Genomic DNA, 24,233 nt, shown 5'->3' with positions numbered 1-24,233 from the left:
TGTTTCCCCTTCCCATGGTATAAATTAAGGGCTCCCTTAGAAAATTCGACATGGCCTTTCTTTTCCATTACTACTTTATGTTTTATTTATTGTTTGATTGTTTGATTTATTTGTTTGTTTATTTATTTAATTAATTTATTTTTATTTAGAGAGTCCCAAGCAGGCTCGTGGAGCTTGACTTGAGGCTTACACCCACAAAGTGAGATCATGACCTGAGCTGAAATCAAGAGTCAGATACTCAACTGACTTAACCACCCAGGTGTCCCTCATTACTACTTTAATTCAAACTTTATTTCAGCCCTCTGTCCTGAAGTTTTGGAGGCTCAATGTTTTATTTCTTTTTTAATTTTTAAAAAAGGTTTGATTTCTGAGAGCGAGCGAAAGTGAGCTGGGTGAGGATCAGAGAGAGGGAGACACAGAATCTGAAACAGGCTCCAGGCTCTGTGCTGTCGGCACAGAACCCGACTGGGGGTTCGAACCCCCAAACCGGAAGATCATGACCCGAGCTGAAGTCGGACGCTCAACCGAGTGAGTCAACCAGGTGCCCCAAGAGGCTCAATGCTTTAAATTCTTGCAGATAAATGTATGCACTCGGGTGTGATAAAGTACATCAAAAAATACTAAAATTCAGGTTCGTCATTGCCAAGCCCAGTCTTAAATTCTTAATCTTTGGGGGCTCAGTTCCTTTCAGCATGCCCTATCAGAAAGAGGCAAGTTATCTGGAAGCACTTTGGAACCTATGTCATCAGGACGCGGTCTTATGATGGCACACCTGTTAAGAAAATGAGATGCTCCCAAGAGGGCTTTTCCCCAGTGTGACCCGAGGTCTCCAAAAACTCGACACTAAACTCAATCCCAGGCCTAGGCTGGCAGAAAGAAATGAAACTGTATTCCCAATATCCCTCTCTTTCCCACTCTTCAAGGACGCCTAGGATTCTTCATAGGGACACCAAGGACTCAACCCCAGAAGTTCGAGAAAGCTCCCCAGGTGGAAAGCACCGTTAAGTGCCTGCCTAGGTGCCTACGTCTGGGCCTGCGGGAGGCGGAGCTTGCGTGCTGACGAAAGGGAGTCGCGCTTGGGGATGGTCCCGAGAGTAACCAGAGTAACCGTCACAGGGCTGCGCGCTTCAGCTGTCGTTGATGTTTTTCTTCTGATGTTACTTTTTTTTTTTTAAATCTTCCTTAAAGGCGGTGCGTTGCGCTTTCTGGCTAAGTGGCACCAGGCAAAGCATTTGTGAGTATCTAGTATTGGGGTGAAAATGGTGGCTTGAGGGCAAAGAGAAATAAAAGCTTCTTGGTTCCCCAACCCCTACTACTGATTGGTAGACTGACCCTTGCTTTACCTCTCCACACCCCTTGACTGGGAAATTCCTTTTTCGCTTCTCCCAACCCTTGGCTCCAATATCCTGCAAACCCAATAGGTAGGTCCTTAGGCGTTAGGTGTGGTTAGCACATTGATACCTATGAGAGTGATCAATTTAGGGAGTTGGATTCCACTGAAATTTCATTATCCCTATCAGGTTCTCAAAATGTCTACTGTCAAGGAGAAGCTTATTGAGAATCTAACTGGGGAAGATAAGATCCCCCAGACTAAGATCACCATTGTCGGAACTGGAGCTGTAGGCATGGCTTCTGCTATTTGCATCTTATTGAAAGTAAGTAAGAAGTCTACCCTGTGGCTGAAAATCACGTCAGAACTTTGAGGACTTGTAGATGTTGATGAGTTCAGGGTTGTAGGGCTAATCCTTTGATAGCAAATATGGATTCACTTATCTGATTTTGACATAATTTAAGAAACCTTTATCTGAAGTTTACCATATTTCAGGCATTGCTAGACTACTTAAATTTACTCATAGGAGACACGTTTATTGAATTATTTTGTTAATATTCTGTTTAAATGATTCCATACCTTGCCTTCCTGGAAGAGTAATGGGTGAAAATCGCATTTCCCAGAAGTGTATACTTAAAAATTATTTTTAAGTATAAGTATTACATGCTCATTATCAAAGTACCAATTTGATAAAATAATAATGGAAGTCCTTTAATTTTCCTTTCTATTTACACAGCATCTTTTCATGTGGCTGTTGGCAATTTGTGTATCTTCTTTGGAGAAGTATATTCAAATGTTTTGCCTATTTTAAATCATGGTATTTATTTGTTGTTGACTTGTAGGAATTCTTTTCATATTCTATATATTAATCTCTTATCAAATGCATTATTTTCCAATTTTTTTCCATTCCATGGTTTCTATTCACACCGTTGATTATGTTCTTTGATACACATTTTAAAATTGTAATGTGGTTTAATTTATCTATTTTTACTCTTGTTGCATGTACTTCATATCCAAAAATCATTGCCAAATCTAATGTCATGAATCTTTTCCCTTCTCTTTTCTCCTAAGAGTTTTATGGTTTTAGGTCTTACATTTAGATCTTTGATCCATTTTTAATTAAGTATATAGTGTAAGGTATAGGTCCAACTTCATACTTTTGCATGTAAATATCCAATTATTTCAGTATGATTTGTTGAAAAAAACTCTCCTTTCTTCCATTGAATGGTTTTTGGCACTCCTGTCAAAAGTCATTTGACCATATATGTGAGAGTTTCTTTTTTTTTTTTTAAGTTTATTTATTTTGAGAGAGAGCACACATGAAGGCAGGGGAGGGGCAGAGAGAAAGAGAGAGAGAATGAATCGCAAGCAGGCTCTTGTGCTGTCAGTACACAGGCCAACATGGGGCTCAATCTCACAAACCATGAGATCATGGCCTGAGCCAAGATCAAGAGTTGGATGCTTAACCAGCTGAGCCACCGAGGCACCCCTGTGAGAGTTTATTTCTAGTTTCTCTATTCCATTGGTCTGTATGTCTTTATGCCAATACCACACTATTTTGATGACTATAGCTTTGCAATAAGTTTTGAATTTGAGAAGCATGGGACCTCCAAATTTATTCTTTTTCAAGATTGTTTTGGTCATTTGCAGTCCTTTAGGATACTATATTAATTTTAGCATGGATTATTTTTCTATTTTTTTTTAAAATGCCATTGGGGTTTCATAGGGGTGTGCATTAAATCTGTAGATTGCTTTGGGTATGTTGACAGATTCCTAATATGTTAACAATATTAGGAATTCCAATCCATGATCATGCGATGTCTTTCCATTTATTTGTGTCTAATTTGTTTCAGCAACGTTTTGTAGTTTTCAGTGTACAAGTCTTTTGCTTCTCTAAATGTTTTAAAGATATTATTTAATCTTTATAACAACCTTTGGAGGTATGTACTGTTTTCATCTCCATGAAAATACTGAAACATAGATATTAAGTAACTTGCCCATGGTCAAGTAGCTAGTAGGTGAAGGGTTTAGAATTCAAACCTTGGCAATCTGGACACAGATCCTGTGATCTTAAAAGCTTTATTATGTTATTTAGACAATTTTTTTTTTTTAAACTGGGAGAGAGATGACAAGAAGCCAAGCCAGTTAAGATCCAGAGCCCCAAGAAAGGTTTAGGAATTGGAAGTACCAGTTACCTCACAATGTGGAGGATGGAAAAAACACAGGAGAATTGATCCAAAGTTTATATGATGAGAAGGAAAACCACCAGATTCCCTTCTGCACCTAAATCAACCAAGTAACTGCTTCTCACACCCCAGCAGGCAAGGGGAAGTAGTACATCCTTTGGATAATTTTATCAGGCATGTTCTGTGCTCAAGGCATCAAGGACAGTAAAGATGGGCATCTTATTGAAGGCAGTAGGATTAGGTGAAAATCTCCATTTTGGACAGTGAGGCAGGAACCCTTATTACTTCTACTGGGCTGCTAGAAAGCAAATCGTCAAAGATGTAATATAGAAAAGAGATGAAATTAGAGGGCTGATGAGGAGGTCCAGTAACTCGTTGACGTTTCTAGTAGAAAAAAGAAAGAGAGAGAAGAAAATTATTCAAGAGATAAAAGAAAAATTATAAAACTGAAGGGTGTGAATTTGCAGATATAAAGAATTTATTGAATGGGGTGCCTGACTGGCTCAGTCAGTGGAGCATGCAACTCTTCATCTTGGAGTTGTGAATGAGAGCCCCACGTTGGTGTGGTGATTATTTAAAAATAAAATCTTAGGGGCACCTGGGTGGCTTAGTCGGTTAAGCATTCGACTTTCTCTTAGGTCATGATCTCGCGGTTCATGGGTTTGAGCCCCACGTCGGGCTCTGTGCTGACTGCCAGCTCAGAGCCTGGAGGCTGTTTCAGAGTCTGTGTCTCCCTCTCTCTCTGACCCTCCCCTGCTCACGCTGTCTCTCTCTCTCCTAGAAATAAATAAAAATATTAAAAAAATAAAATAAAATAAAATCTTAAAAAAATAATTTATTGAGTGCTTAGTACAGTGAATCAAATAAAGCTTCCTCAAAGACGTCAAGAAATTTCAGAACTCCAGTTGTAAGAGGTCAGTTGTTGGAGGCAATTTATTTCCTACTAGAATCCATAGTACACTGGAAATACCGAGATCACATTGATGCACATTGTGGGATAAATGGAAAGTAATGACAGATATTAAAATATACGTAGTTATATAGTCTATTGACTTCAAGGGGCATATGGGCTGTAATGAATACCATGACACCTGCATGTATCATTGAAAGGTGGACTTTATTTATTAAAAAAATTTTTAAACATTTTTATTTACTAATTTTGAGAGACAGAGCATGAGCAGGGGAGGAGCAGAGAGAGAGAGGAAGACACAGAATCTGAAGCAGGCTCCAGGCTCTGAGCTGTCCACACAGAGGCAATGTGAGGCTCGAAGTCACAAACAGTGAGGTCATGACCTGAGCCAAAGTCGGATGTTTAACCAACTGAGCCACCCAGGCACCCCTATTGAAAGGTAGACTTGAAAGCATAACAGTACAGCCTACTTCCTTGTCATGTAGAGAATAAAGTGGCCAAAGCAGTTTTCCTTAGATTGATTTTTTTTATTCTCTTACTTTTACTTTACTATTCTCTTACCTTACTATGGCCATTCTAGAACTTCCTGGAGAAGAGATCTTGCGATGCTCGTAACTATCCTTAAAAAATTCTAACAGACTAAACAAACCCAGACTCTCTATTTGGAAGTCTGTTTGAGAAATGACTTATAGATATAGTTAATTCTTAAAACACAAAAACTTTGGGGTGGCTGGGTGGCTCAGTTGGTTAAGCGTCCAACTTCGGCTCAGGTCATGATCTCACAGTTTGTGGGTTCGACCAGCATCAGGCTCTGTGCTGACAGCTCAGAGCCTGGAGCCTGTTTCAGATTCTGTGTCTCCCTCTCTCTCTGCCCCTCCCCTCTCACTCTCTGTCTCTGCCTCTGTCTCTCAAAATAAAATAAAGACATAAATAAAATTTAAAAAAAACTTTTAGGGATTATTTGAGTTCTGCCTCTAACAGTCAAGACAAATGGAGCTGGGAAGATTCCCTTGATAAGAGAATTGTCTGGTAACTTGTTAAGAAGAGAGATAATTCAAGTTGGAAATATAATTTAAAAACAGGCTGTGTTGGTTATTAAGTTATGGTCACTCAGCTCCAAATCCAACTTTCTTTACTCTGTGTTGCTGGTGCTGGATCTCAGCATAATCTTTTTCTCCTTTACCAGCGGGCAGCTTGTTAGGTTCTGCGAATAGGGGTCATTAGATGAAATTGGAAGGCAGGAGTGGAGAAATGACCACCTTCTTCCTATTTGTTTGTTGTGTTGGTCACTGTAGCCCCCTTTGCCTCAGTGGTAGCAGTTGGTTCTAGATTCTAGTTTCTTTTGGACTACCCAGCTTCATTTTGCTCTTTCAGTGGTATCAACAGCAGCCAGGTTTTGCCTCTTCCAGAGGTCTGAACCTGGCTCCATGAAGTGCCTCCTTTAGTCTTTCTCTTTGTTCCCAGTCTTAGGGCTAGTAGCTTCATAGCTCTGGGTTACCTCAAATGTTCCCTTTTTGTCTTTTCAGCCCTCCAACAGCTGTCTAATCAGTTCCCTGTATTAAATACTTTCTGTTGAAATGCTTAGAGTGGTTTCTGTTTTCCTGTTCATACCCAGACAGATAAATGGACTAATGTAAAAAAATGAATCCATGAATGTGATCTGGTTTTCTTACCAATTAGCTTAGAAGTGATATGTGATCCTTCTGGGTGAAACTCCTTATCTTCCTCATACTCCTGATATATATAACACATAATTTAGTATGTTTTAGAATCTATAGTTTTCCAGAAAGTTCAGAGGACAGTAGTAAATAGGGACTTTGATCCCTTTCCCTTACTGCTCATCTTTGGAATCTAGCCACTGGAATCTGAGGGGGAAAATTTCCTTCTATACAGTTCTGTGTTTTTTTCATTTTGTAAAAAAAACTCAATTCAAATTAGAATAATTAGAATTAAAGGAAGACTATATAGATCTTTCTGGATTTATGATGAGGTTACATTCCAAAAACTCATCATAAGTTGAACATATCCTAAGTTGACAATATATTTAATACACTTATTCCACCTATCATAGCTTAGCCTAGCCTACCTTAAACATGCTCTGAACAATTACATTAGCTTACAGTTGGGTAAAACCATGAAACACGAAACCTATTTTACAATAAAGTGTTGAATATCTCACAAAATTTATTGAATATGGTACTGAAAGTAAAAAAACAGAATGGTCTAAGTGTATTCATTGTTTAGCTCCGTGATTGCATGGCTGACTGGGAGCTATGGGCTGGTTATATGCCTGTTTCCCCCTAGGTTGGAGATCTGACATTAAATGTATTGTGCTGAACCACATGAAATGGGTTCCCACAGGGGGCACCTTTCTATTTTGGCCATAAGGATACATACTAAAAACAATTTCAGCCAATTCAAAAACTGGGCATAAAAGTTAAATGTAATAACGTCCTTTGAAAAAATTTAAAACCTTTTCATTGTTTTAAAACTATTATCTGATGTAGGGGAAAAAACTCTCTAAAAATTTAAAAATTATATGAAGGCAAAGCATTTAGTAATTTTTCTACATTCTGTCACTCACTTTGACTTCTGGTTACTCTATGCATATTCACAAACTATCATTTTTATATAATTATCTATTAAAATATAACTCTACTTTGATTATAAGGTAACCACACAAAATTTTTACTCATATTTCTAAAACTGAAATAGGAACATTCTTCAGATCACATTATCCAAAACTTTGATGTATTTTAGGATTTGACTGATGAACTTACCCTTGTTGATGTTGCAGCAGACAAACTGAAGGGAGAAGCGATGGATCTTCAGCATGGCAGTCTTTTCTTTAGTACTTCAAAGATTACGTCTGGAAAAGGTTAATTTAAATTTTATAGAGTTCTTTTCAGAGCTTTAAAAAAGAGTAATGAATTTTACCATACTGATATCTATAAATATAAAATTAAAATAGCACCACTTTCATTAGGACATATAGTTTCAAAGGTTAACTTTTGCCTAAAGGGTTAATTTTAAAAAAAGAACTGAGAAAAAGTATTTAAAAATGTAAAAAAAAATCAAAATATCTTCTGTTAATGGTTTTGTTTATTTCCTTTTTCTATTCATTTGTTTTTATGTGTCATATTGGATAATGCTTTTAATTTTTTTATTTTTAAAAAATGTTTATTTATGGGGCACCTGGGTGGCTCAGTGGGTTGAGCATCCAACTTCGCCTCAGGTCATGATCTCACAGTTCATGGGTTTGAGCCCCGTGTCGGGCTCTGTGCTAACAGCTCAGATCCTGGAACCTGCTTTGGAATCTCTGTCTCTCTCTCTCTCTCTCTCTCTGCCCCTCCCCCACTCATGCCGTATTTCTCTGTCTCAATAATAAAATAAACATTAAAAAAATTTTTTTTAAATATTTATTTATTTTTGAGCAAATACAAGTGGGGGAGGGGCAGAGAGAGAGGAAGGGAGAGAATCCTAAGCAGGCTCTGCACTCTCAGCACAGAGCCTGACGTGGGGCTCAGACTCAGGAATGGTAAGATCAAGACTGGAACCAAAATCAAGAGTCAGAGGTTTAATCAACTGAGCTACCCAGGCACCCCTAGTAAACTTTCTTGTAAAAGATCAGATGGTAAATATTTTAGGCTTTGTGGGCAATACAGTCTCTGTCAAAACTTACTCAACTCTGCTGTTGTAATTGTAAAGCAGCCATCAACAATGTGTGAGTAGGTGTGGCTATGTTCCAATGAGATTTTATTTACTAAAACAGGTGGTTCCCCAGTTTTGGCTTGCTGGCCCTTGTTTGCCAATTCCTTGATATAAGGATGACCTAGAAATAATCCCTTTCTCCCTACTTCTGGGGACTGACAGTAAAACCAAGTGTGTCAGTTGCTTTAGTAAAGGAGGGAAATAGTGGCTAAGAATTTGCAGCCACCAGCGGTCCCTTATTTGAATTCCAAAAAAACCTCAAGCAGTCATAGGACTTAAGATAGTTTCTGGAAGAAACCCACTTTATTGCAGACCTCAGAGAACTTCCACAAATAAAATCCTCCCACCACCACCAAATGAACATCTTACTGTAGGAATAATTAAACCTACAAAGAAAATGCATGAGCAAGAACCAGCAGAGATAACCGAAAAGGCCACGATAAATTTTGGAAACTGAAATTATGAAACACAAATTACAAATTAACTATGGTTATTCCTTTAGAGAAATAAAGGACAAACTTGAAAATACCAGTATGAAACAGGAAACTATAAAAAAAACCAGATTTTAAAAATAGCCAAATATAACTTCTAAATATTAAATAGAATGAAATAAAAAAAAGTCAGTGGGTTTAATAATAGAGCAGACGCATCTGAAGAGAGAAATGATAAGTCTAGACAATTACACAGACAACAGCAAGAAGTAGAAAATATGACCGGCTAAGAATCATACAGGATAGAGTGGTAAAGTTTCATGTACATTTAATTGGAAAAGTGAATGGGGAAGAGGAAATGTTTGAAGAATGTATGATTGAGCAATTTTTTAGAGAGAGTGTGAGTGGGGGAGGGGCAGAGAGAGAGGAAGAGAGAGATTCCCAAGCAAGCTTCATGCTGTCAGTGTGGAGCCCAGTGCGGGGCTCGAACTCATGAACTGTGAGATCATGACCTGAGCCAAAATCAAGAGTTGGTTGCTTAACCTACTGAGCCACTAAGGCAAGGCACCCATGATTTTTGAGAACTAATGAAAAACAACCCACACACTGAAGGCAAATAAACTCAAGAAGGATAAATATAAAATCCTACCCTAGACACATTCTTGTGAAATTAGAGAACACTAAAGGCAAAGAGAAGGAAAAAATTGTCACTAGACAAATTACCTACAGAAAAGGGAGACAGTAACTGACTTATCCATAGCATAGTGAAACCAGAATACAATGAAATGATATCTTTATTTTTTTTAATTAATTTATTTTTGAGAGAGCGAGCAAGAGAGCGAGCGAGCATGAGCTGGGAGGAGGGTGTCAGAGAGAAAGAGCACAGAAGATCCAAGACAGACTCCATGCTGACAGCACAGAGCCCAATGTGGGGCTCAAACTCACAAACTATGAGATCATGACCTGAGCTGAAGTCAGACACTTAACCAGCTGAGCCACCCAGCACCCCTGAAATATTATCTTTAGTGTGCTGGGAGTAAGTGTCAATCCAGAATCTCTACACAGCAAAAATATCTTTCAAGAATAAGGTTAAAATGAAGACATTTTTAGACAAAGGCTAAGATAGTTACCATCAGATCTTCGCTAATAAAAATGCAAAAATGTATACTTAAGATGAAAGAAAAATCTCATCTGAGATGCAAAACACGAAGAGCACAGAAAATGGTAAAAATGAGGACAAATCTAAATAAATATAAATTTTGTAAGACTATATAGTGTCTTATGGGATTAAAAAATTTTAAATATAGCATATAAATCTGAAGAAAGGTAGTAGTGGTGAATGAAGTGATGTTCTAAGTTCTTTAGTCATTAGGGAAGATGGGAAGGTGATGATTAACTTTGGACTTTGCTGAGTTAAATATGCATATTGTAACTTGTGACAATCTTTAAAAGAATAGAAATGGTGTACCTTCTAAAGTACTAAAGGGGAAGAAGTAAAGTTAGAAAATCATAATGAATCAAAAAGAAGGTAATGGAAAAAAGAACAAAAGAGGGACAACATATAGAACTAAGAGTTTAGTGAGGATGTTGGACACAAAGCTATTAATAAAGAATCCATTGTATTTATGTGTCAAGAACAAGCAAAAGAATTTAAAGCTATTATGTTTTCATCAAAACCAGGAAGTGCATGTGAATATATCTAACAAAATATCTTTAAGAGCTTTTATACAGGAAAGAATACAACCTCACTGGATTATATTAAATACCTAAATACATAGACCTTGTACATAAAAGTCTCTGTATTATAAGGTGTCCACTCTTTTCATATTGATTATACATTATATTGTAACTATGGTCAAAACCCTAAAAAGTCAGTTGATATACTAAATTTATTTTAAGATTCATTTAAGAATTCAAATGTCCAAGAATAGACTTTTTTTTTTAATCAAGCAGGGCAGTGTGATGAAGAGGACTTTTATTTTTAATGTTTATTTTTGTGTGTGAGACAGAGAGAGACAGAGAGAGAGAGAAAATGAGTGAGTGCATGCTCGAGCAGAGGAGGGGCAGAGAGAGAGGGAGACACAGAATCCAAAGCAGGCTCCAGGCTCTGAGCTGTCAGCAGAGAGCCCAATGAGGGGCTTGAACCCACAAACTGTGAGATCATGACCTGAGCTGAAGTTGGACGCTCAATTGACTGAGCCACCCAAGCACCCATAGACGAGACTCTTTTTTTTTTGATCATCAAAATTTTATTTTGATGCAGTCTATCATAAATAATTCAGTAGAGGTTCCACTCTGCCACTGATGTATCTGTATAGTAAGAAGCCTATGCCCTCTAACTGGTGAATGTCTGAATGATGTACTCTTATCCAAGTTAGAGTGCACGCCTTTTATGTTGTTCCTGCCCATTGATTGCTTCCAAATCCAGATGACCGAATAGTCTTTTATCCCCAAAGTAGGTTCAAAACAGTTGGTTCAGGCATTGCAGGTTCTGTACTCCTCTAAAATCCCTGGTAAATCGCAAGAGGAATAAAACCCCAGTGGATGACAAACTGGCCATCCTTGAAGAGCTGCAGCCTCTGCTTGGCCTCTTTGCTTAGTTTCACCATGTTGATGAAACAAAAGAACAAAAGAACAAGGTGGGGAGAACTTGCTTTACCAGATATCAAGACATTATCAAGTTACATGAATTAAGTGCAGAGATGAAGATTGTTATTTAACACTGATCATATTGTAGGTCAATGAGAAATGTATGGACTTATAAAAAAATTTTTGTCATGGCAATGGTTATTTTTATGGAAAGAATTAAAATCGAAACTGTATCGGGTAACACACAGACAACTTAATTCCAGGTTGGTTAAAAGCCAAAATGTGAAAGACAAAACTTTGGAACTTCTATTGAGAAGATAATATAGAATATCGTTACGACCTCAGAGTAGGGAAGAATTTCTTAAACACAAAGACACAAAAAGTAAAAATATAAAGTAAAGAACATAAAGTTTATAATTTGTGTTTATGAAAAGACCCTGTAAAATGGTGAAGAGAAAGTCATAAACTTACAGAAGATATTTGCAACATAAACAACTGACAAAAGAATAGTGTTTAGAATAAAAGTACTCCTATACTAAATAAAATAAATAATCATAACCCAACACAAAAATGGGGAGGGGAGCCTGGCTGGCTCAGTCAGTTAAGTGTCTGACTCTTGATTTTAGCTCAGGTCATGATCTCACCGTTTGTGAGATCAATCCCCGTGTCAGGGATTCTCTCTCCCTCTCTGTCTGCCCCTCCTGACTCGTGTGTGTGTGCTTTCTCTCTCTCTCTCAAATAAACTTAAAAAACAGAAAAGTGTTAAAAGACTTGAACATTTCACAAAAGAAGAAACACAAATGGCCTATAAATATATGAAAAGACAATCAATAGTAACCCAGGAAAGGAAAATAAAAAGCATATCAATAAGCAATTTCACAGCCATTAGATTGGCAGAAGTGTGATAAATCATTAAGTATCAGGATGTGGAACAGTACGTACTCTCACGCATGACATGTAGGAATATATTGGAGTAAAACCACTTTTTCAAAAAGTTTGTCATTACCCATGGAAGTTGAGTATGAACGTATTCCACTACCCAGAAATTGTATCCCTAGATGTCTTCCCAGGAGAAATTTTGCACATGTGCACTAGAATACAGATACAAGAATGTATCGGGTTGTGATTTTTTAAAGTTTATTTATTTTGAGAGAGAAGGTGTGAGGGGGGGAAGGGCAGAGAGAGAGGGAGAGAGAATCCCAACCTCCTGGCTGTCAGTGCAGACAGAGCTAATGAACTGTGAATGCATGACCTGAGCTGAAATCAAGAGTCAGACACTTACCCAACGGAGCCATCCAGACACCTATATGACGTGAAAGCCCCAAACTGGAAACAATTCACTGAATATTAATACTAAGTTGTATATATTATCCAGCAGTGAAAGTGAATGAACTACAGACAGTTAACATGGATAAATATCAGTTATATCATATTTAGCTAAAGTAATATATACCTTATGGTTCAAAAAAAGGTGACACTGAATATGTTGTTTAAATACGGATAGATGGTACAACTGTGTGGGGGTGACTTTTACCCTTCTGAAGAATGTTTGGTAAACTCGGAGTATGAGAGAGATAGATGCAACTTATTAGGGGGCACATAGTGGCTTCCAAGATATTGGTGATGTTCTACTAATTTCTGTTTTTATGGAGTTGTTAACTTTAACATTTTTATTTTGTTTTTTATTTTTTGCTTATTTTTTGTCTTTTTTCTTAAATGGTTTATTGTCAAGTTGGTTTCTTTCCTCTTAGGACTGCCTTTGCCACATCTCGTAGAGTTTGGATTGTTGTATTTTCATTTTCATTTGTTTCCATATATTTTAAAATTTCTTCTCTAATTGCCTGATTGGTGCATTCATACTTTAGTAGGGTGTTCTTTAACCTCCATGTTTTTGGAGGTTTTCCAGACTTCTTCCCGTGATTGATTTCAAGTTTCATAGCATTGTGATCTGAAAGTGTGCATGGTATGATCTCAATTCTTTTATATTTTTTGAGGGCTGCTTTATGTCCCAGTTTGTGATCTATCTTGGAGAATGTGCCGTGTGCACTTGAGAAGAAAGTGAATTCCATGGCCTCAGGATGTAGAGTTCTAAATATATCTGTCAAATTCATCTGGTCCAATGTGTCATTCAAGTCCATTGTTTCTCTAGTGATTCTCTGTCTAGGTGATCTATCCATTGTTGTAAGTGGAGTATTAAAGTCCCCTGCTATTAGCACATTCTTGTCCCTAAGCTTGTTTCTGTTTGTGATTAATTGTTTTATGTATTTAGGTGCTTCCGTATTCGGTGCATAGACATTTATAATTTAGCTCTTCCTGGTGGATAGACCCTGTAATTATTATAGAATGCCCTTCTTCATCCCTTGTTACTGTCTTTACTTTATTTTTTTTTATTTTTTATTTTTTTAGTTTGAAAAGTTAGTTTTCTTTTATTTGCAAAACAAAAACAAAATGAAACAAGACAAAAGAAAAACTACAAAAAACAATAAAATCACAAAAGGACATTCTACCCTCTGGAGTTGGGTGGGTGCCACTATGAAGGCTATCTTTACAACACTGTGTCAATGAATTGTTCTAGGAAGAATAGATTTCACATAGAGTAAGTCACTACCCCATTTAAGGATAGTGAGTCCCAAATGAAAGGATTTTCATTTTGATTCAAGCACTAGATCATTGCATAACTCAGGTAATTTATTTGTTTTCCCTTTGCCTCATGTCTATGTTGACACAATAGGAATAAATGTTTGTTGAGTCTAGAGGCATAACTCAATTTATGTGTTAAATTAAATGTTTCAGAGTTAATACATTTCTTTCTTTCTATACCATCTTTGCCACACATACTTAAAAATTTTATATAGGGCTGCCTGGATGGCTCAGTCGGTTAAGTGTCCAACTTTGGCTAAGGTCATGATCTCATGGTTCATGGGTTCGAGCCCCGCGTCGGGATCTGTGCTGACAGCTAGCTCAGAGCCTGGAGCCTGTTTCAGATTCTGTATCTCCCTCTCTCTCTGACCTTCCCCTGTTCATGCAGTCAATCTCTCTCTCTCTCAGAAATAAATAAAACATAAAAAAATTGTTTTTAATTTATATAGAAATTTCCAAAGAAGACATGTCACTTAGATTTATGTTTATATTTTAAAGGAATGCAAATTCTTTTCTTTTCTTTTTTTTTTTTTTTTAGAGAGAGAGGGAAACCACACATGAGTGGGGGAGGGACAGAAGGAGAAGGAGAGAGAGAGACTCTCAAGCAGTTACTGTCTTTACTTTAAAGTCCAGTTTGTCTGATATAAGTATAGCTACTCCAGCTTTCTTTGGACTTCCAGTAGCATGATATATATTTCTCCATCCCCTTACTTTCAATCTGAAGGTACCTCAGGTCTAAAATGAGTTTCTTGTAGACAGGAAATAGATGGATTTTGTTTTTTTATCCATTCTGCCACCGTGTGTCTTTTGATTGGAAGATTCAGCCCATTTACATTCAGTGTCATTATTGAAAAATAGGCGTTTAGAGTCATCGTGTCCTCTGTGGGATTTATACTTATGGTGGTGTCTCTGGTATCTTGTGTTCCTTGCAACGTTTCCCTCATGGAGTCCCCCTCAGGATTTCTTGTAGGGCTGGTTTAGTGGTGACAAATTCTTTCAATTTTTGTTTATTTGGAAAGACTTTTATCTCTCCTTCTATTCTGAATGACAGGCTGGCTGGATAGAGGATTCTTGGCTGCATATTTTTCTGTTCATAACATTGAAGATTTCTTGCCATTTTTTTCTGGCTTCCCAAGTTTCAGTAGATAGGTCTGTCACCACTCTGATAAGTTTCCCATTGTATGTTAGGGCCCTTTTATTCCTAGCTGCTTTCAAAATTCTCTCTTTGTCCTTATATTTTGCTAGTGTCACTATGATGTGTCGTGCAGAAGATCAATTCAAGTTACATCTGAGGGGAGTTCTCTGTGCCTCTTGGACTTCAACATCTATTTCCTTCCCCAGATTTGGAAAGTTCTCTGCTATAGTTTGTTCAAGGACTCCTTCGGCNCTCTCCTTCTATTCTGAATGACAGGCTGGCTGGATAGAGGATTCTTGGCTGCATATTTTTCTGTTCATAACATTGAAGATTTCTTGCCATTTTTTTCTGGCTTCCCAAGTTTCAGTAGATAGGTCTGTCACCACTCTGATAAGTTTCCCATTGTATGTTAGGGCCCTTTTATTCCTAGCTGCTTTCAAAATTCTCTCTTTGTCCTTATATTTTGCTAGTGTCACTATGATGTGTCGTGCGATTCCTATGATACGGATATTGTTCTGTTTGATTGTATCACTGAGTTCTCAAACTCTCCTTTCGTGTTCCTGGATCAGCTTATCTCTTTTTTTCTCAGCTTCCTCTTTTTCTGTAATTGTGTCTTCTAAATCACTTATTCTCCTTTCTGCTTCTTCAATCCATGCATTGGATGCCTCCATTTTATTATGTATCTCATTTATAGCATTTTTTAATTCATCACAACTATTTTTAAGCTCCATAGTTCTTGTAGCAATAGTTTCTCTGATGTCTTCCATACCTTTTTAAAGCCCAGCGATTAATTTTATGACTATTGTTCTAAATTCTTGTTCAGTTATGTTGCTTATATCTGTTTTGAGCAGTTCTTTAGCTGTCATTTCTTCCTGGAATTTCTTTGGAGAGTTCTTCTGTTTCATCATTTTGGTTAGCTTTCTATCTCTTGTTAATTTTAAAAGCTTGTTATGCACTCTGCCCTTGTGGGTGCTGCTGTATTAAAGGGGGCTCTTTGACTGTCCAGGGCCTGTCTGTTCAGGAAGTGTTCTTTGAATGGTGTCTCTTGGTTTCTCTTGTTGAGACTTTGGTTATTTTATTTCCCTACTCGTAGTGGTATTTGGGACTCTCCACCATGTGTACTTTGGCTTGTTTCTTGAGGTAGCCCTCTAGAGGTGACGGTCCTTTTCCCCACACTGGTCCTGGATCCTTGCTTCTGTGGCGAGCACAGTGCTCTTGTGACCCAGGAGCGAGGGCCACTACTTTGCAGCCCCAAACATCCTTTCATGCAGCTGTTCTCAACTTTAACATTTTTAAAATTGAACATATGTTTCCTAAACCTTACTCTGTGTGAATGATGTATTTCACAACAGGGTGCTTTTGAAAATACATTTAGTGCGCTCTAATGACAAAGAGCAATGGGAGGTTATTGATTTTCAAGATGTTTTTAATTGCCTCATATGTACAATAGTTTGAACACAGGGTCCAAGTGCTGGGAACACAGAAGGTGCTATATTTGTGAAAGAAAGGGAGGAATATGTCATCGGAACCTGTTATTATGGAGCTTATGATCAAGTTAAGAATGTAAGTATGACATAACCATGGAAAGATAACAGAAGGCATTATATTAAGGACTATTTGAGAATTATAGGCAGGAAGTGCTATAAAAATTCAGTCAAGTAAGAGTAGTATTTATGAATGATACGATTAGAAGATGCCTAGTGGAGGAATCGGTATTTGAAAAAGTACTTAACTAATAACAACAATAATTGTTGACATTTATTGAACATTTGATAGACACTGCTCTGAGTACATTTTGTATATTAACTCACTAAATCATCTTAAGAATGATATGAAACAAACTATTATTAGCTCGATCTTGCAGATGAGGATCTATGGGTCAGAGGAACAGGCAAAATACTTGTCCAGGGTCACACAGCTAAGAAGTGGCAGAATCAGGATATAGACAGTTGGACCTCAGAGGCTTTGCTCCAGACCATTATGGTTTGCTGTCTCTTGGAGGAGTGAGTTATATTTAGAAAGGAAAAATAAGTAACAGGTAGGGAGACGATGGCATTAACAGAATCAGGACACCTGGAAAATCTGACATAAAACTAAGACACAAAGCTAGTATGATAATTTGGAGGCAGATTATGAGAAGACTTGGTATTTTACTTTGGCATGCACTTTAACTATATTTGTTGAACATCATAAGATTTCAGATCATCTGATCTATGGAGAGACGACTCTGAAGAAGCTGTAAGGTTTTTTTGGGGCCCATTTATCCTCTAAAAGTTGAGGGCGGTAGGAAGGAGGGAAAGAGAGATGGGGAAAGAGAGAGAGATTGAGAGATTATTTTGGATTTCTATGGTTAGATAAGATTTTACAGAAGATGACCCATCAAGCAAGCTCTTTGAGCAAAATGAGTAGACTGTGTGCAGAGAGAAAAGAACTTCCTTCTATATTTTTTACTTGATACAAAGGAGAGGTAATTTCTTAGATTAATGTGAAACATGTCACCTAAAAAATGTCATCTAAGTTTGTCTTTCTAGTTAAAAACTTTACTGAGACAAGGAAAACATTAAAATGTTTGTGGTTTATAAATTATCTCTTTTATATTAGAAAATTATGAAATGACCATAAATGGAGATGCAAATATGTCTTTAAAATGAAACAGATTTCCTTTTTAAAAAGAGCATAGGGTCACCTTGCAGACCCAGCCAGAAGAGCATGGGACTCTTAATCTCAAGGTCGTGAGTTGAAACCCCAAGTTGCATGTAGAGATTACTAAAAAAAAAATAAACTTTAAAAATTAATATGGAAACCAACTTGACAATAAACTATTTAAAAAATTAAAAAGCATAGAATAGGGTTTTTTTAGGTTTCTTAAAGTTTTTTTAAAATATAAATGGGATATGTAGATTTTAGTTTATTTAATTTTTTGCATCCATATGGAAGATAACTTCCAGGTATATAATACCTTTTTAAAAGTCCAGTATGGGATAATGAGCATCATATCATATTATCATTAGGTTTAAAAGGTGAAACAATTTTGTGACTGGTCATCAGACTTACAAAGTTGTTTACCTTCTTGTGTGGACCAAGAACTTCTCTGTGATCTCAAATCTAGTCCCTTATAATAATTAGAAGTGAATACATCCTCATCCTTAGAATCTTGAAACAGACATATAAATTCTCAGAGTTCTAAGCTTCATAAGGTGTTTGTAAGAGCCAGAGAGAGTTGACTTGCATTGACTCAGGCCTTAATAAGAAATGAGAATGTGAGCTGAAAGGGTTGGTCGGATTTATTATTGTTTAAAAACATGTGAAAACGGGTAAATCACAGTGACAAGGCCTCCTTCATGGAAAGTCTGTTCATCTGCAAACACTGTGAAAGAAGTAAGGCACAGTAATTGTGGCATTCTTGATCCAAGTATTGCCTTTTGTTTCCTTTTTAGATTACAGTGTATCTGCAAACTCCAAATTAGTTATTGTCACGGCAGGTGCACGGCAGCAGGAGGGAGAAAGTCGCCTTGCCCTGGTCCAACGTAATGTGAACATTATGAAATCAATCATTCCTACCATAGTTCGTCATAGTCCTGACTGTAAGATACTTGTTGTTTCAAATCCAGGTAAGTCTTTTATCCTCCCTTTAACTGAATAAAGATGATCTTTCCATTGCAATTTTTAAAAACAACTTAATCGATGTGACATTTATATACAATAAACTGCACCCACTCAAAGTATATAATACAATGAATTTTTTCCAGCTTTATTGAGATACAGTTGAGATATAATGTATAAGTTTAAGGTGTATATACTATGATGATTTGATATACTTGTATATTGCAAAATGACTACCACAGTGGTGTTAGTTAACACTTCCATTACCTCACATAATTAACATTTCTTTTTTACGGTGAAAACGTTTAAAATGTACTATCTTAACAAGTTTTTTGTTTTTTGTTTTTTGTTTTTTGTTTTTTTTTGAGAGAGAGACAGAGACAGTGACAGCAGGGGAGGGGCAGAGAGAGAGAATCCCAAGTAGGTTCTGCACTGTCAGCACAGAGCCAAATACAGGGCTCAAGCTCATGAACCATGAGATAATGACATGAGCTGAAACCAGTAGTCAGATGCTTAACCCACTGAGCCACCCAGGCTCCCCTACTGACTTAGTAACTTTTAAGTATATAATACCATGTTGTTAACTATAGTCACCATGCTGTACATTAGATCCTCAGAACTTATTCATTTTATAACCGAATGTTTATATCCTTTGATTGGCATTTCTCCATTTCGCCCCCTCCCCCAGTCCCTGGCAACCACCTCTTTGTTTCTGAGTTTGGCTTTTTTAGATTCTGTATGTGACATCATACAGTATTTGTCTTTCTCTGTCAGACTTATTTCATTTAGCATAATGCCATTAAGATCCATCCATGCTATCACAAATGGCAGGATTTCTTTCTTTCTTGTAGCTGAATATTAAATTGTGTGTGTGTGTGTATACATATACATATATATGTATTCCACTTATTGGAACTGTATCCTCTTCTCCTCTTCACCCATTTTGCCCAACCCCCCATGCTACTCCCCTTTGGCAACCATCAGTTTGTTCTTTGTATTTATAGGTCTGATTCTGCTTTTTATTTACTTATTCAGTTTTTTTGCATTCCACTTATGAGTGGAATCATATGGTACATGTCTTTCTCAGTCTGATTTGTTTCACTTAGCATAATACCCTTTAGGTCCATCCATGTTTTCTCAAATAACACAGTCTCATCTTTTATAGCTATGTAATATTCCATTATATGTTTGCTGTATTTTCCTTACCTACTTGTCTATTGATGGACATTTACAATGCTTCCATATCTTGGCTATTGTAAATAATGCTGCAGTAAACATAGGTGTGCATTTCTCTTTTCAAATTAGTGTTTTTACTTTCTTTGGGTAAATATTCAATAGTAGAATTATTGGACATATGGCATTTCTGCCTTTAAATTTTTGAAGAAATTGGTTGTACCTACATTCCTACCAACAGTGCATGAGGGCTCTTTTTTCTCCACATCCTTGCCAGCCCTTGTTGTTTCTAGTGTTTCTGATTTTAGCCACTCTAATGTGTGATATGATATCTTATTGTGCTTTTGATTTGCATTTCCCTGGTGATAAGTGATGATGAGCATCTTTTCATGTGTCTGTTAGCCATCTGAATATCTCTTTGGAAAAATGTCTGCTCATATCTTCTGCCCATTTTTTAATTGGATAATTCATTTTTTGGGTGTTGAGTTTTATGTATTTTGGATACAAACCCTTTACCAGATACATCATTTACAAATATCTCCTCCCATTCAGGGGTTGCCTTTTAGTTTTGTTGATTGTTTCCTTCAGTGTGCAGACACTTTTTATTTTGATGTAGTCCCAATAGTTTATTTTTTGTTTGGTTTCCCTTACCTTAGGAGACATATCTAGAAGGAAGTTGCTACAGCTGATGTCAAAAAGGTGACTGCCTGTGCTCTCTTCTTGAATTTTAATGGTTTCCTGCCTCATATTTAGGACTTTAATCCATTTTGAGTTTATTTATGTGTATGCTATAAAAAAGTGGTCTAGTTTCATTTTTTTGCATGTTGCCGTCCAGTTTTCCCAGCACCATTTATTGGAGACAGTCTTTTTCCCATTGGATATTCTTTCCTGATTTGTCAAAGACTAATTGACCATATTGTAGGGGGTTCATTTCTGGGTTTTCTATTCTGTTACATTGATCTATGTATCTATTTTTGTGCCAGTACCATACTGTTTTGATCATTACAGCTTTGGTTAATAGAAATTGAGGTCCAGAATTATGATATCTCCAGCTTTGCTTTTTATTTTCAAGGTTGCTTTGTCTACTCAGGATCTTTTGTGGTTCCATACATTTTACAGTTGTTTGTTCTAACTCTGTGACACATGCTGTTGGTATTTTGATAGGGATTGCATTAAATGTATAGATTGCTTTGGGGAGTATAGACATTTTAACAACATTTTTTCTTCAAATCCATGAGCATGGAATATCTTTCCATTTCTTTGTGTCACTTCAGTTTCTGTCATCAGTATTTTGAGTAGAGGCTTTCATCTCTTTGACTAGATTTATTCCTAGGTATCTTATTGATTTGGTGCAATTGTAAATGGGATTGGGATTGATTCCTTAGTTTGTCTTTCTGCTGCCTTATTATTGGTATATAGAAATGTAACAGATTTCTGTATGTTGATTTTGTACCCTGTGACTTTACTGAATTCATTTACCAGTTCTAGCAGTTTTTTGGGGTTTTGTGTGTGTGTGTGTGGGTGTGTGTGTGTGTGTGCATTCTTTTGGGTTTCCTATCTATAGTATCATGTTATGTGCAAATAGTGAAAGTTTCTCTTTTTCCTTACTGATTTGGATGCCTTTTATTTCCTTTTGTTATCTGATTACTGTAGCTAGGACTTCCAGTACTATGTTGAATAAAAGTGTTGAGAATGGACATCTGTGTCTTGTTCCTGATCTTAGGGGGAAAGCTCTGTTTTTCACCATTGGGTGTATGTTGGTTGTGGGTTTTTCATACATGGCCTTTATTATGTTGAGATATGTTCCCTCTAAGCTTACTTTGTTGAGGTTTTTTATCATGAATGGATGTTGTGCTTTGTCAAATGGCTTTTCTGAATCTATTGATGTGATCATGTGGTTCTTATCCTTTCTTTTATTAATGTGATGTATCTTGTTGATTGACTTGCAAATATTGAACCATCCTTGCAACCCAGGAATAAATCTCACTTGATCATGGTGAATTTTGTTTTTAATGTATTGTTGGATTTGGTTTGCTAGTATTTTATTTGAGAAATTTTGCATTTGTCAGGAATATTGGCCTGTAGTTCTCTTCTTAAGTGGTGTTTTTATCTGGTTTTGTTGTTAGGGCAATACTAGCTTCATAGGATGAATTTGGATGTTTTCCTTCCTTTTCTATTTTTTGGAACATTTTGAGAAGAAGGGATATTAACTTTTCTCTAAATGTTTGGTAGAATTTGCCTGTGAAACCATCTGGTTGTGGACTTCTGTTTGTTGGGGGGTTTTGTAGCTCAGGCTTAAGTTTGCAGTCTCTTTCTGACCCATAGATTTGGACCAGCTTTCTGCTTGTGCTCACTAGCTATTTGACAATGCTCACTCTTGTCATTGTGAGCATGTACAGGGAGCCAAGCACAGTGTGGGGGCCTGTGGGTGTGAGTGTGTGGAATGCTAGGGTTGCCTGTGGGTTAATTAGGAGTATCCACTGGCAAGGTATCCCCAGTGGTCCGAGGGCAGGCTTCCTGATGGAGTCTACAGCACATTTAGTAGGATCTATGTCCTATAACGCCCCTGTAAGAGTCCTGTCTGCCACTCTTAGCTTTTTCTCATTCCTCAGTCATACAGCTATGACTCAATACTCTGGATCGGGTGAGAGAGAGATGGGCTTCTTTGGGAGCAGTCTGCATAACTAGTAAAGGTAGATGCTTACTCACACACTCTGACTTTCCTCTGTGGGAGAAATCATGGGCTAAGATCTCTTTAAGCAGTGAGCTCTTCCACCTTGGGGGAGGAGTGAGGCAAGTCAAACTGTTCCTCTTACCCTCTCCAGTACATCCAAACTTATATTATTTTGCCCCAGTGGTGTGTTTAGACTTCTCAGCTAGAACCCCAAACTTCCACAAAGTCTCCTGTTGATGGGTGGATTGTCTTAGACAATTCTAGGAGTTCCTGGACTAGATCAGAGTGGGGCTAGGACTGGCTCATGGACCATCACAGGGTCCACACCTGGCTGAGCCCCCTATGCCTACTACCTGCCTGACAAGCAAGTCTCCTTCTGGTTTCCTTGGCGCATGATGCTGGATCACACAGCTCCAACAAAGGCACTTTTGTTCATGGGTGGATGTCAGATTGTTGTTTTTGAGGGTTGGGTGGTGAGTGAGGCATATGTCTTATTTGGCTGTGTTGCTGACATCATTCCACAGTGACTGTTGATAGGTGTAATGACTCATGAAACCACCACCATAATCAAGGTAAGTACATTTCCATTACCTCTGAAACTTTTCTTGTGCCCCTTGCAGTCCATCCCTTATTCCACCTCTGGCCCCATTTTCTGGAATCTCAGATAATGGAATCATACTGAATGTAGCATTTATTTTGTCTAATTTCTTTCACCTAGCATAATTATTTTGAGATTCATTTGAGATTCATCCATGTTGCTTGGTATATCAGTGATCTGCTTTTTTTGTTTTGTTTTTTTGTTTTTTTGTTTTTTTTTTTTTACTGCTGAAGAGTAGTTTTTTTTTTTTTAAATTTACACTCAAGTTAGTTAGCATATAGTGCAACAGTGATTTCAGGAGTAGGTTCTTTAATGTCCCTTAACCATTTAACCCATGACCCCTCCCACAATCCCTCCAGTAACCTCCTGTTCTCCACATTTAAGAGCCTCTTATGTTTCATCCTCCTCCCTGTTTTTATATTATTTTTGCTTCCCTTCCCTTATGTTTATCTGTTTTGTATCTTAAAGTCCTCATATGAGTCAAGTCATATGATAGTTGTTCCTCTGACTAATTTCACTTAGCATAATACCCTCTAGTTCCATCCACGTAGTTGAAAATGGCAAGATTTCATTCTTTTTCATTGCCAAGTAACACTATATTGTATGTGTATGTATGTATATATATATACCATGAGAGAATAGTTATTCTTTTAAATAATTTTAAATCCTTATTTTGTTTATCTATTCCTATCAGTTTATCCATTGGTAGATATTTAGGTTATTTCCAGTTTTGGGCCATTATGAATAAAGCTGCTGGAAACACTTGTAAACAAGTATTTTCATGGGTGTATGTCATCATTTCTCTGGGTAGATATGTGAGAGTCGAATAGATGACTTATCTGGTAGGTATATGCTTAGCTCTGTTAGAAGCCGCCAAAGAGCTTTTCAAAATGGCTGTTCCAGTTTACATTCCCATCAGCATTCTAAAAGTGTTCTAGTTGCTCCACATCCTTGCCAACATTTGGTATTGTCAGTCTTTTCAATTTTAGTCATTCCAACATCATTATGGTTTTTTTTAAGTTTATTTATTTATTTTTGAGAGAGAGAGAGCATGTGCATGAATGGGGGCAGAGAGAGAGAAGGAGAGAGAGAGAGAATTCCAAGCAGGTTTCATGCTGTCAGCGCAGAGCCCGACACAGGGCTTAATCTCATGAACTGTGAGATCATGACCTGAGCCAAAAATCAAGAGTCAGACGCTTAACTGACTGAGCCACCCAGATGCCCCAGAAAGGTTGTTTTTTTTTAAATTGTGA

At 37.2% G+C, this 24,233-nt stretch overlaps 2 protein-coding genes and 1 pseudogene across 2 annotated transcripts in view; 1 reads left to right on the top strand and 2 right to left on the bottom strand.

Moving 5' to 3' along the window:
• LOC144229143 (serum amyloid A protein) overlaps positions 1-24,233 on the bottom strand; it is a 218,577-nt gene that overhangs the window by 148,582 nt on the left and 45,762 nt on the right. The gene's annotated exons all lie outside the window — the stretch shown is intronic.
• Positions 1,098-24,233, top strand: part of LOC144229089 (L-lactate dehydrogenase C chain) — a 42,762-nt gene continuing 19,626 nt past the window's right edge. The window contains exons 1-4 of the mRNA XM_077761047.1: positions 1,098-1,234; positions 1,521-1,655; positions 7,187-7,304; positions 18,370-18,543. Of these exons, the coding sequence (XP_077617173.1) occupies positions 1,530-1,655; positions 7,187-7,304; positions 18,370-18,543 (418 nt within the window). The 5' untranslated portion in view covers positions 1,098-1,234; positions 1,521-1,529. The remainder of the gene's footprint in view (positions 1,235-1,520; positions 1,656-7,186; positions 7,305-18,369; positions 18,544-24,233) is intronic.
• Positions 11,013-11,177, bottom strand: LOC144229088 (mitochondrial import receptor subunit TOM7 homolog pseudogene; annotated as a pseudogene).

Source organism: Crocuta crocuta, unplaced genomic scaffold (genome assembly GCF_008692635.1).
Source record: "Crocuta crocuta isolate KB4526 unplaced genomic scaffold, BGI_CrCroc_1.0 scaffold233, whole genome shotgun sequence".
Taxonomy (NCBI): Eukaryota; Metazoa; Chordata; class Mammalia; order Carnivora; family Hyaenidae; genus Crocuta; species Crocuta crocuta.
Note: the sequence above shows the minus strand (reverse complement) of the source record. Positions and strands in the feature narration are given on the sequence as shown.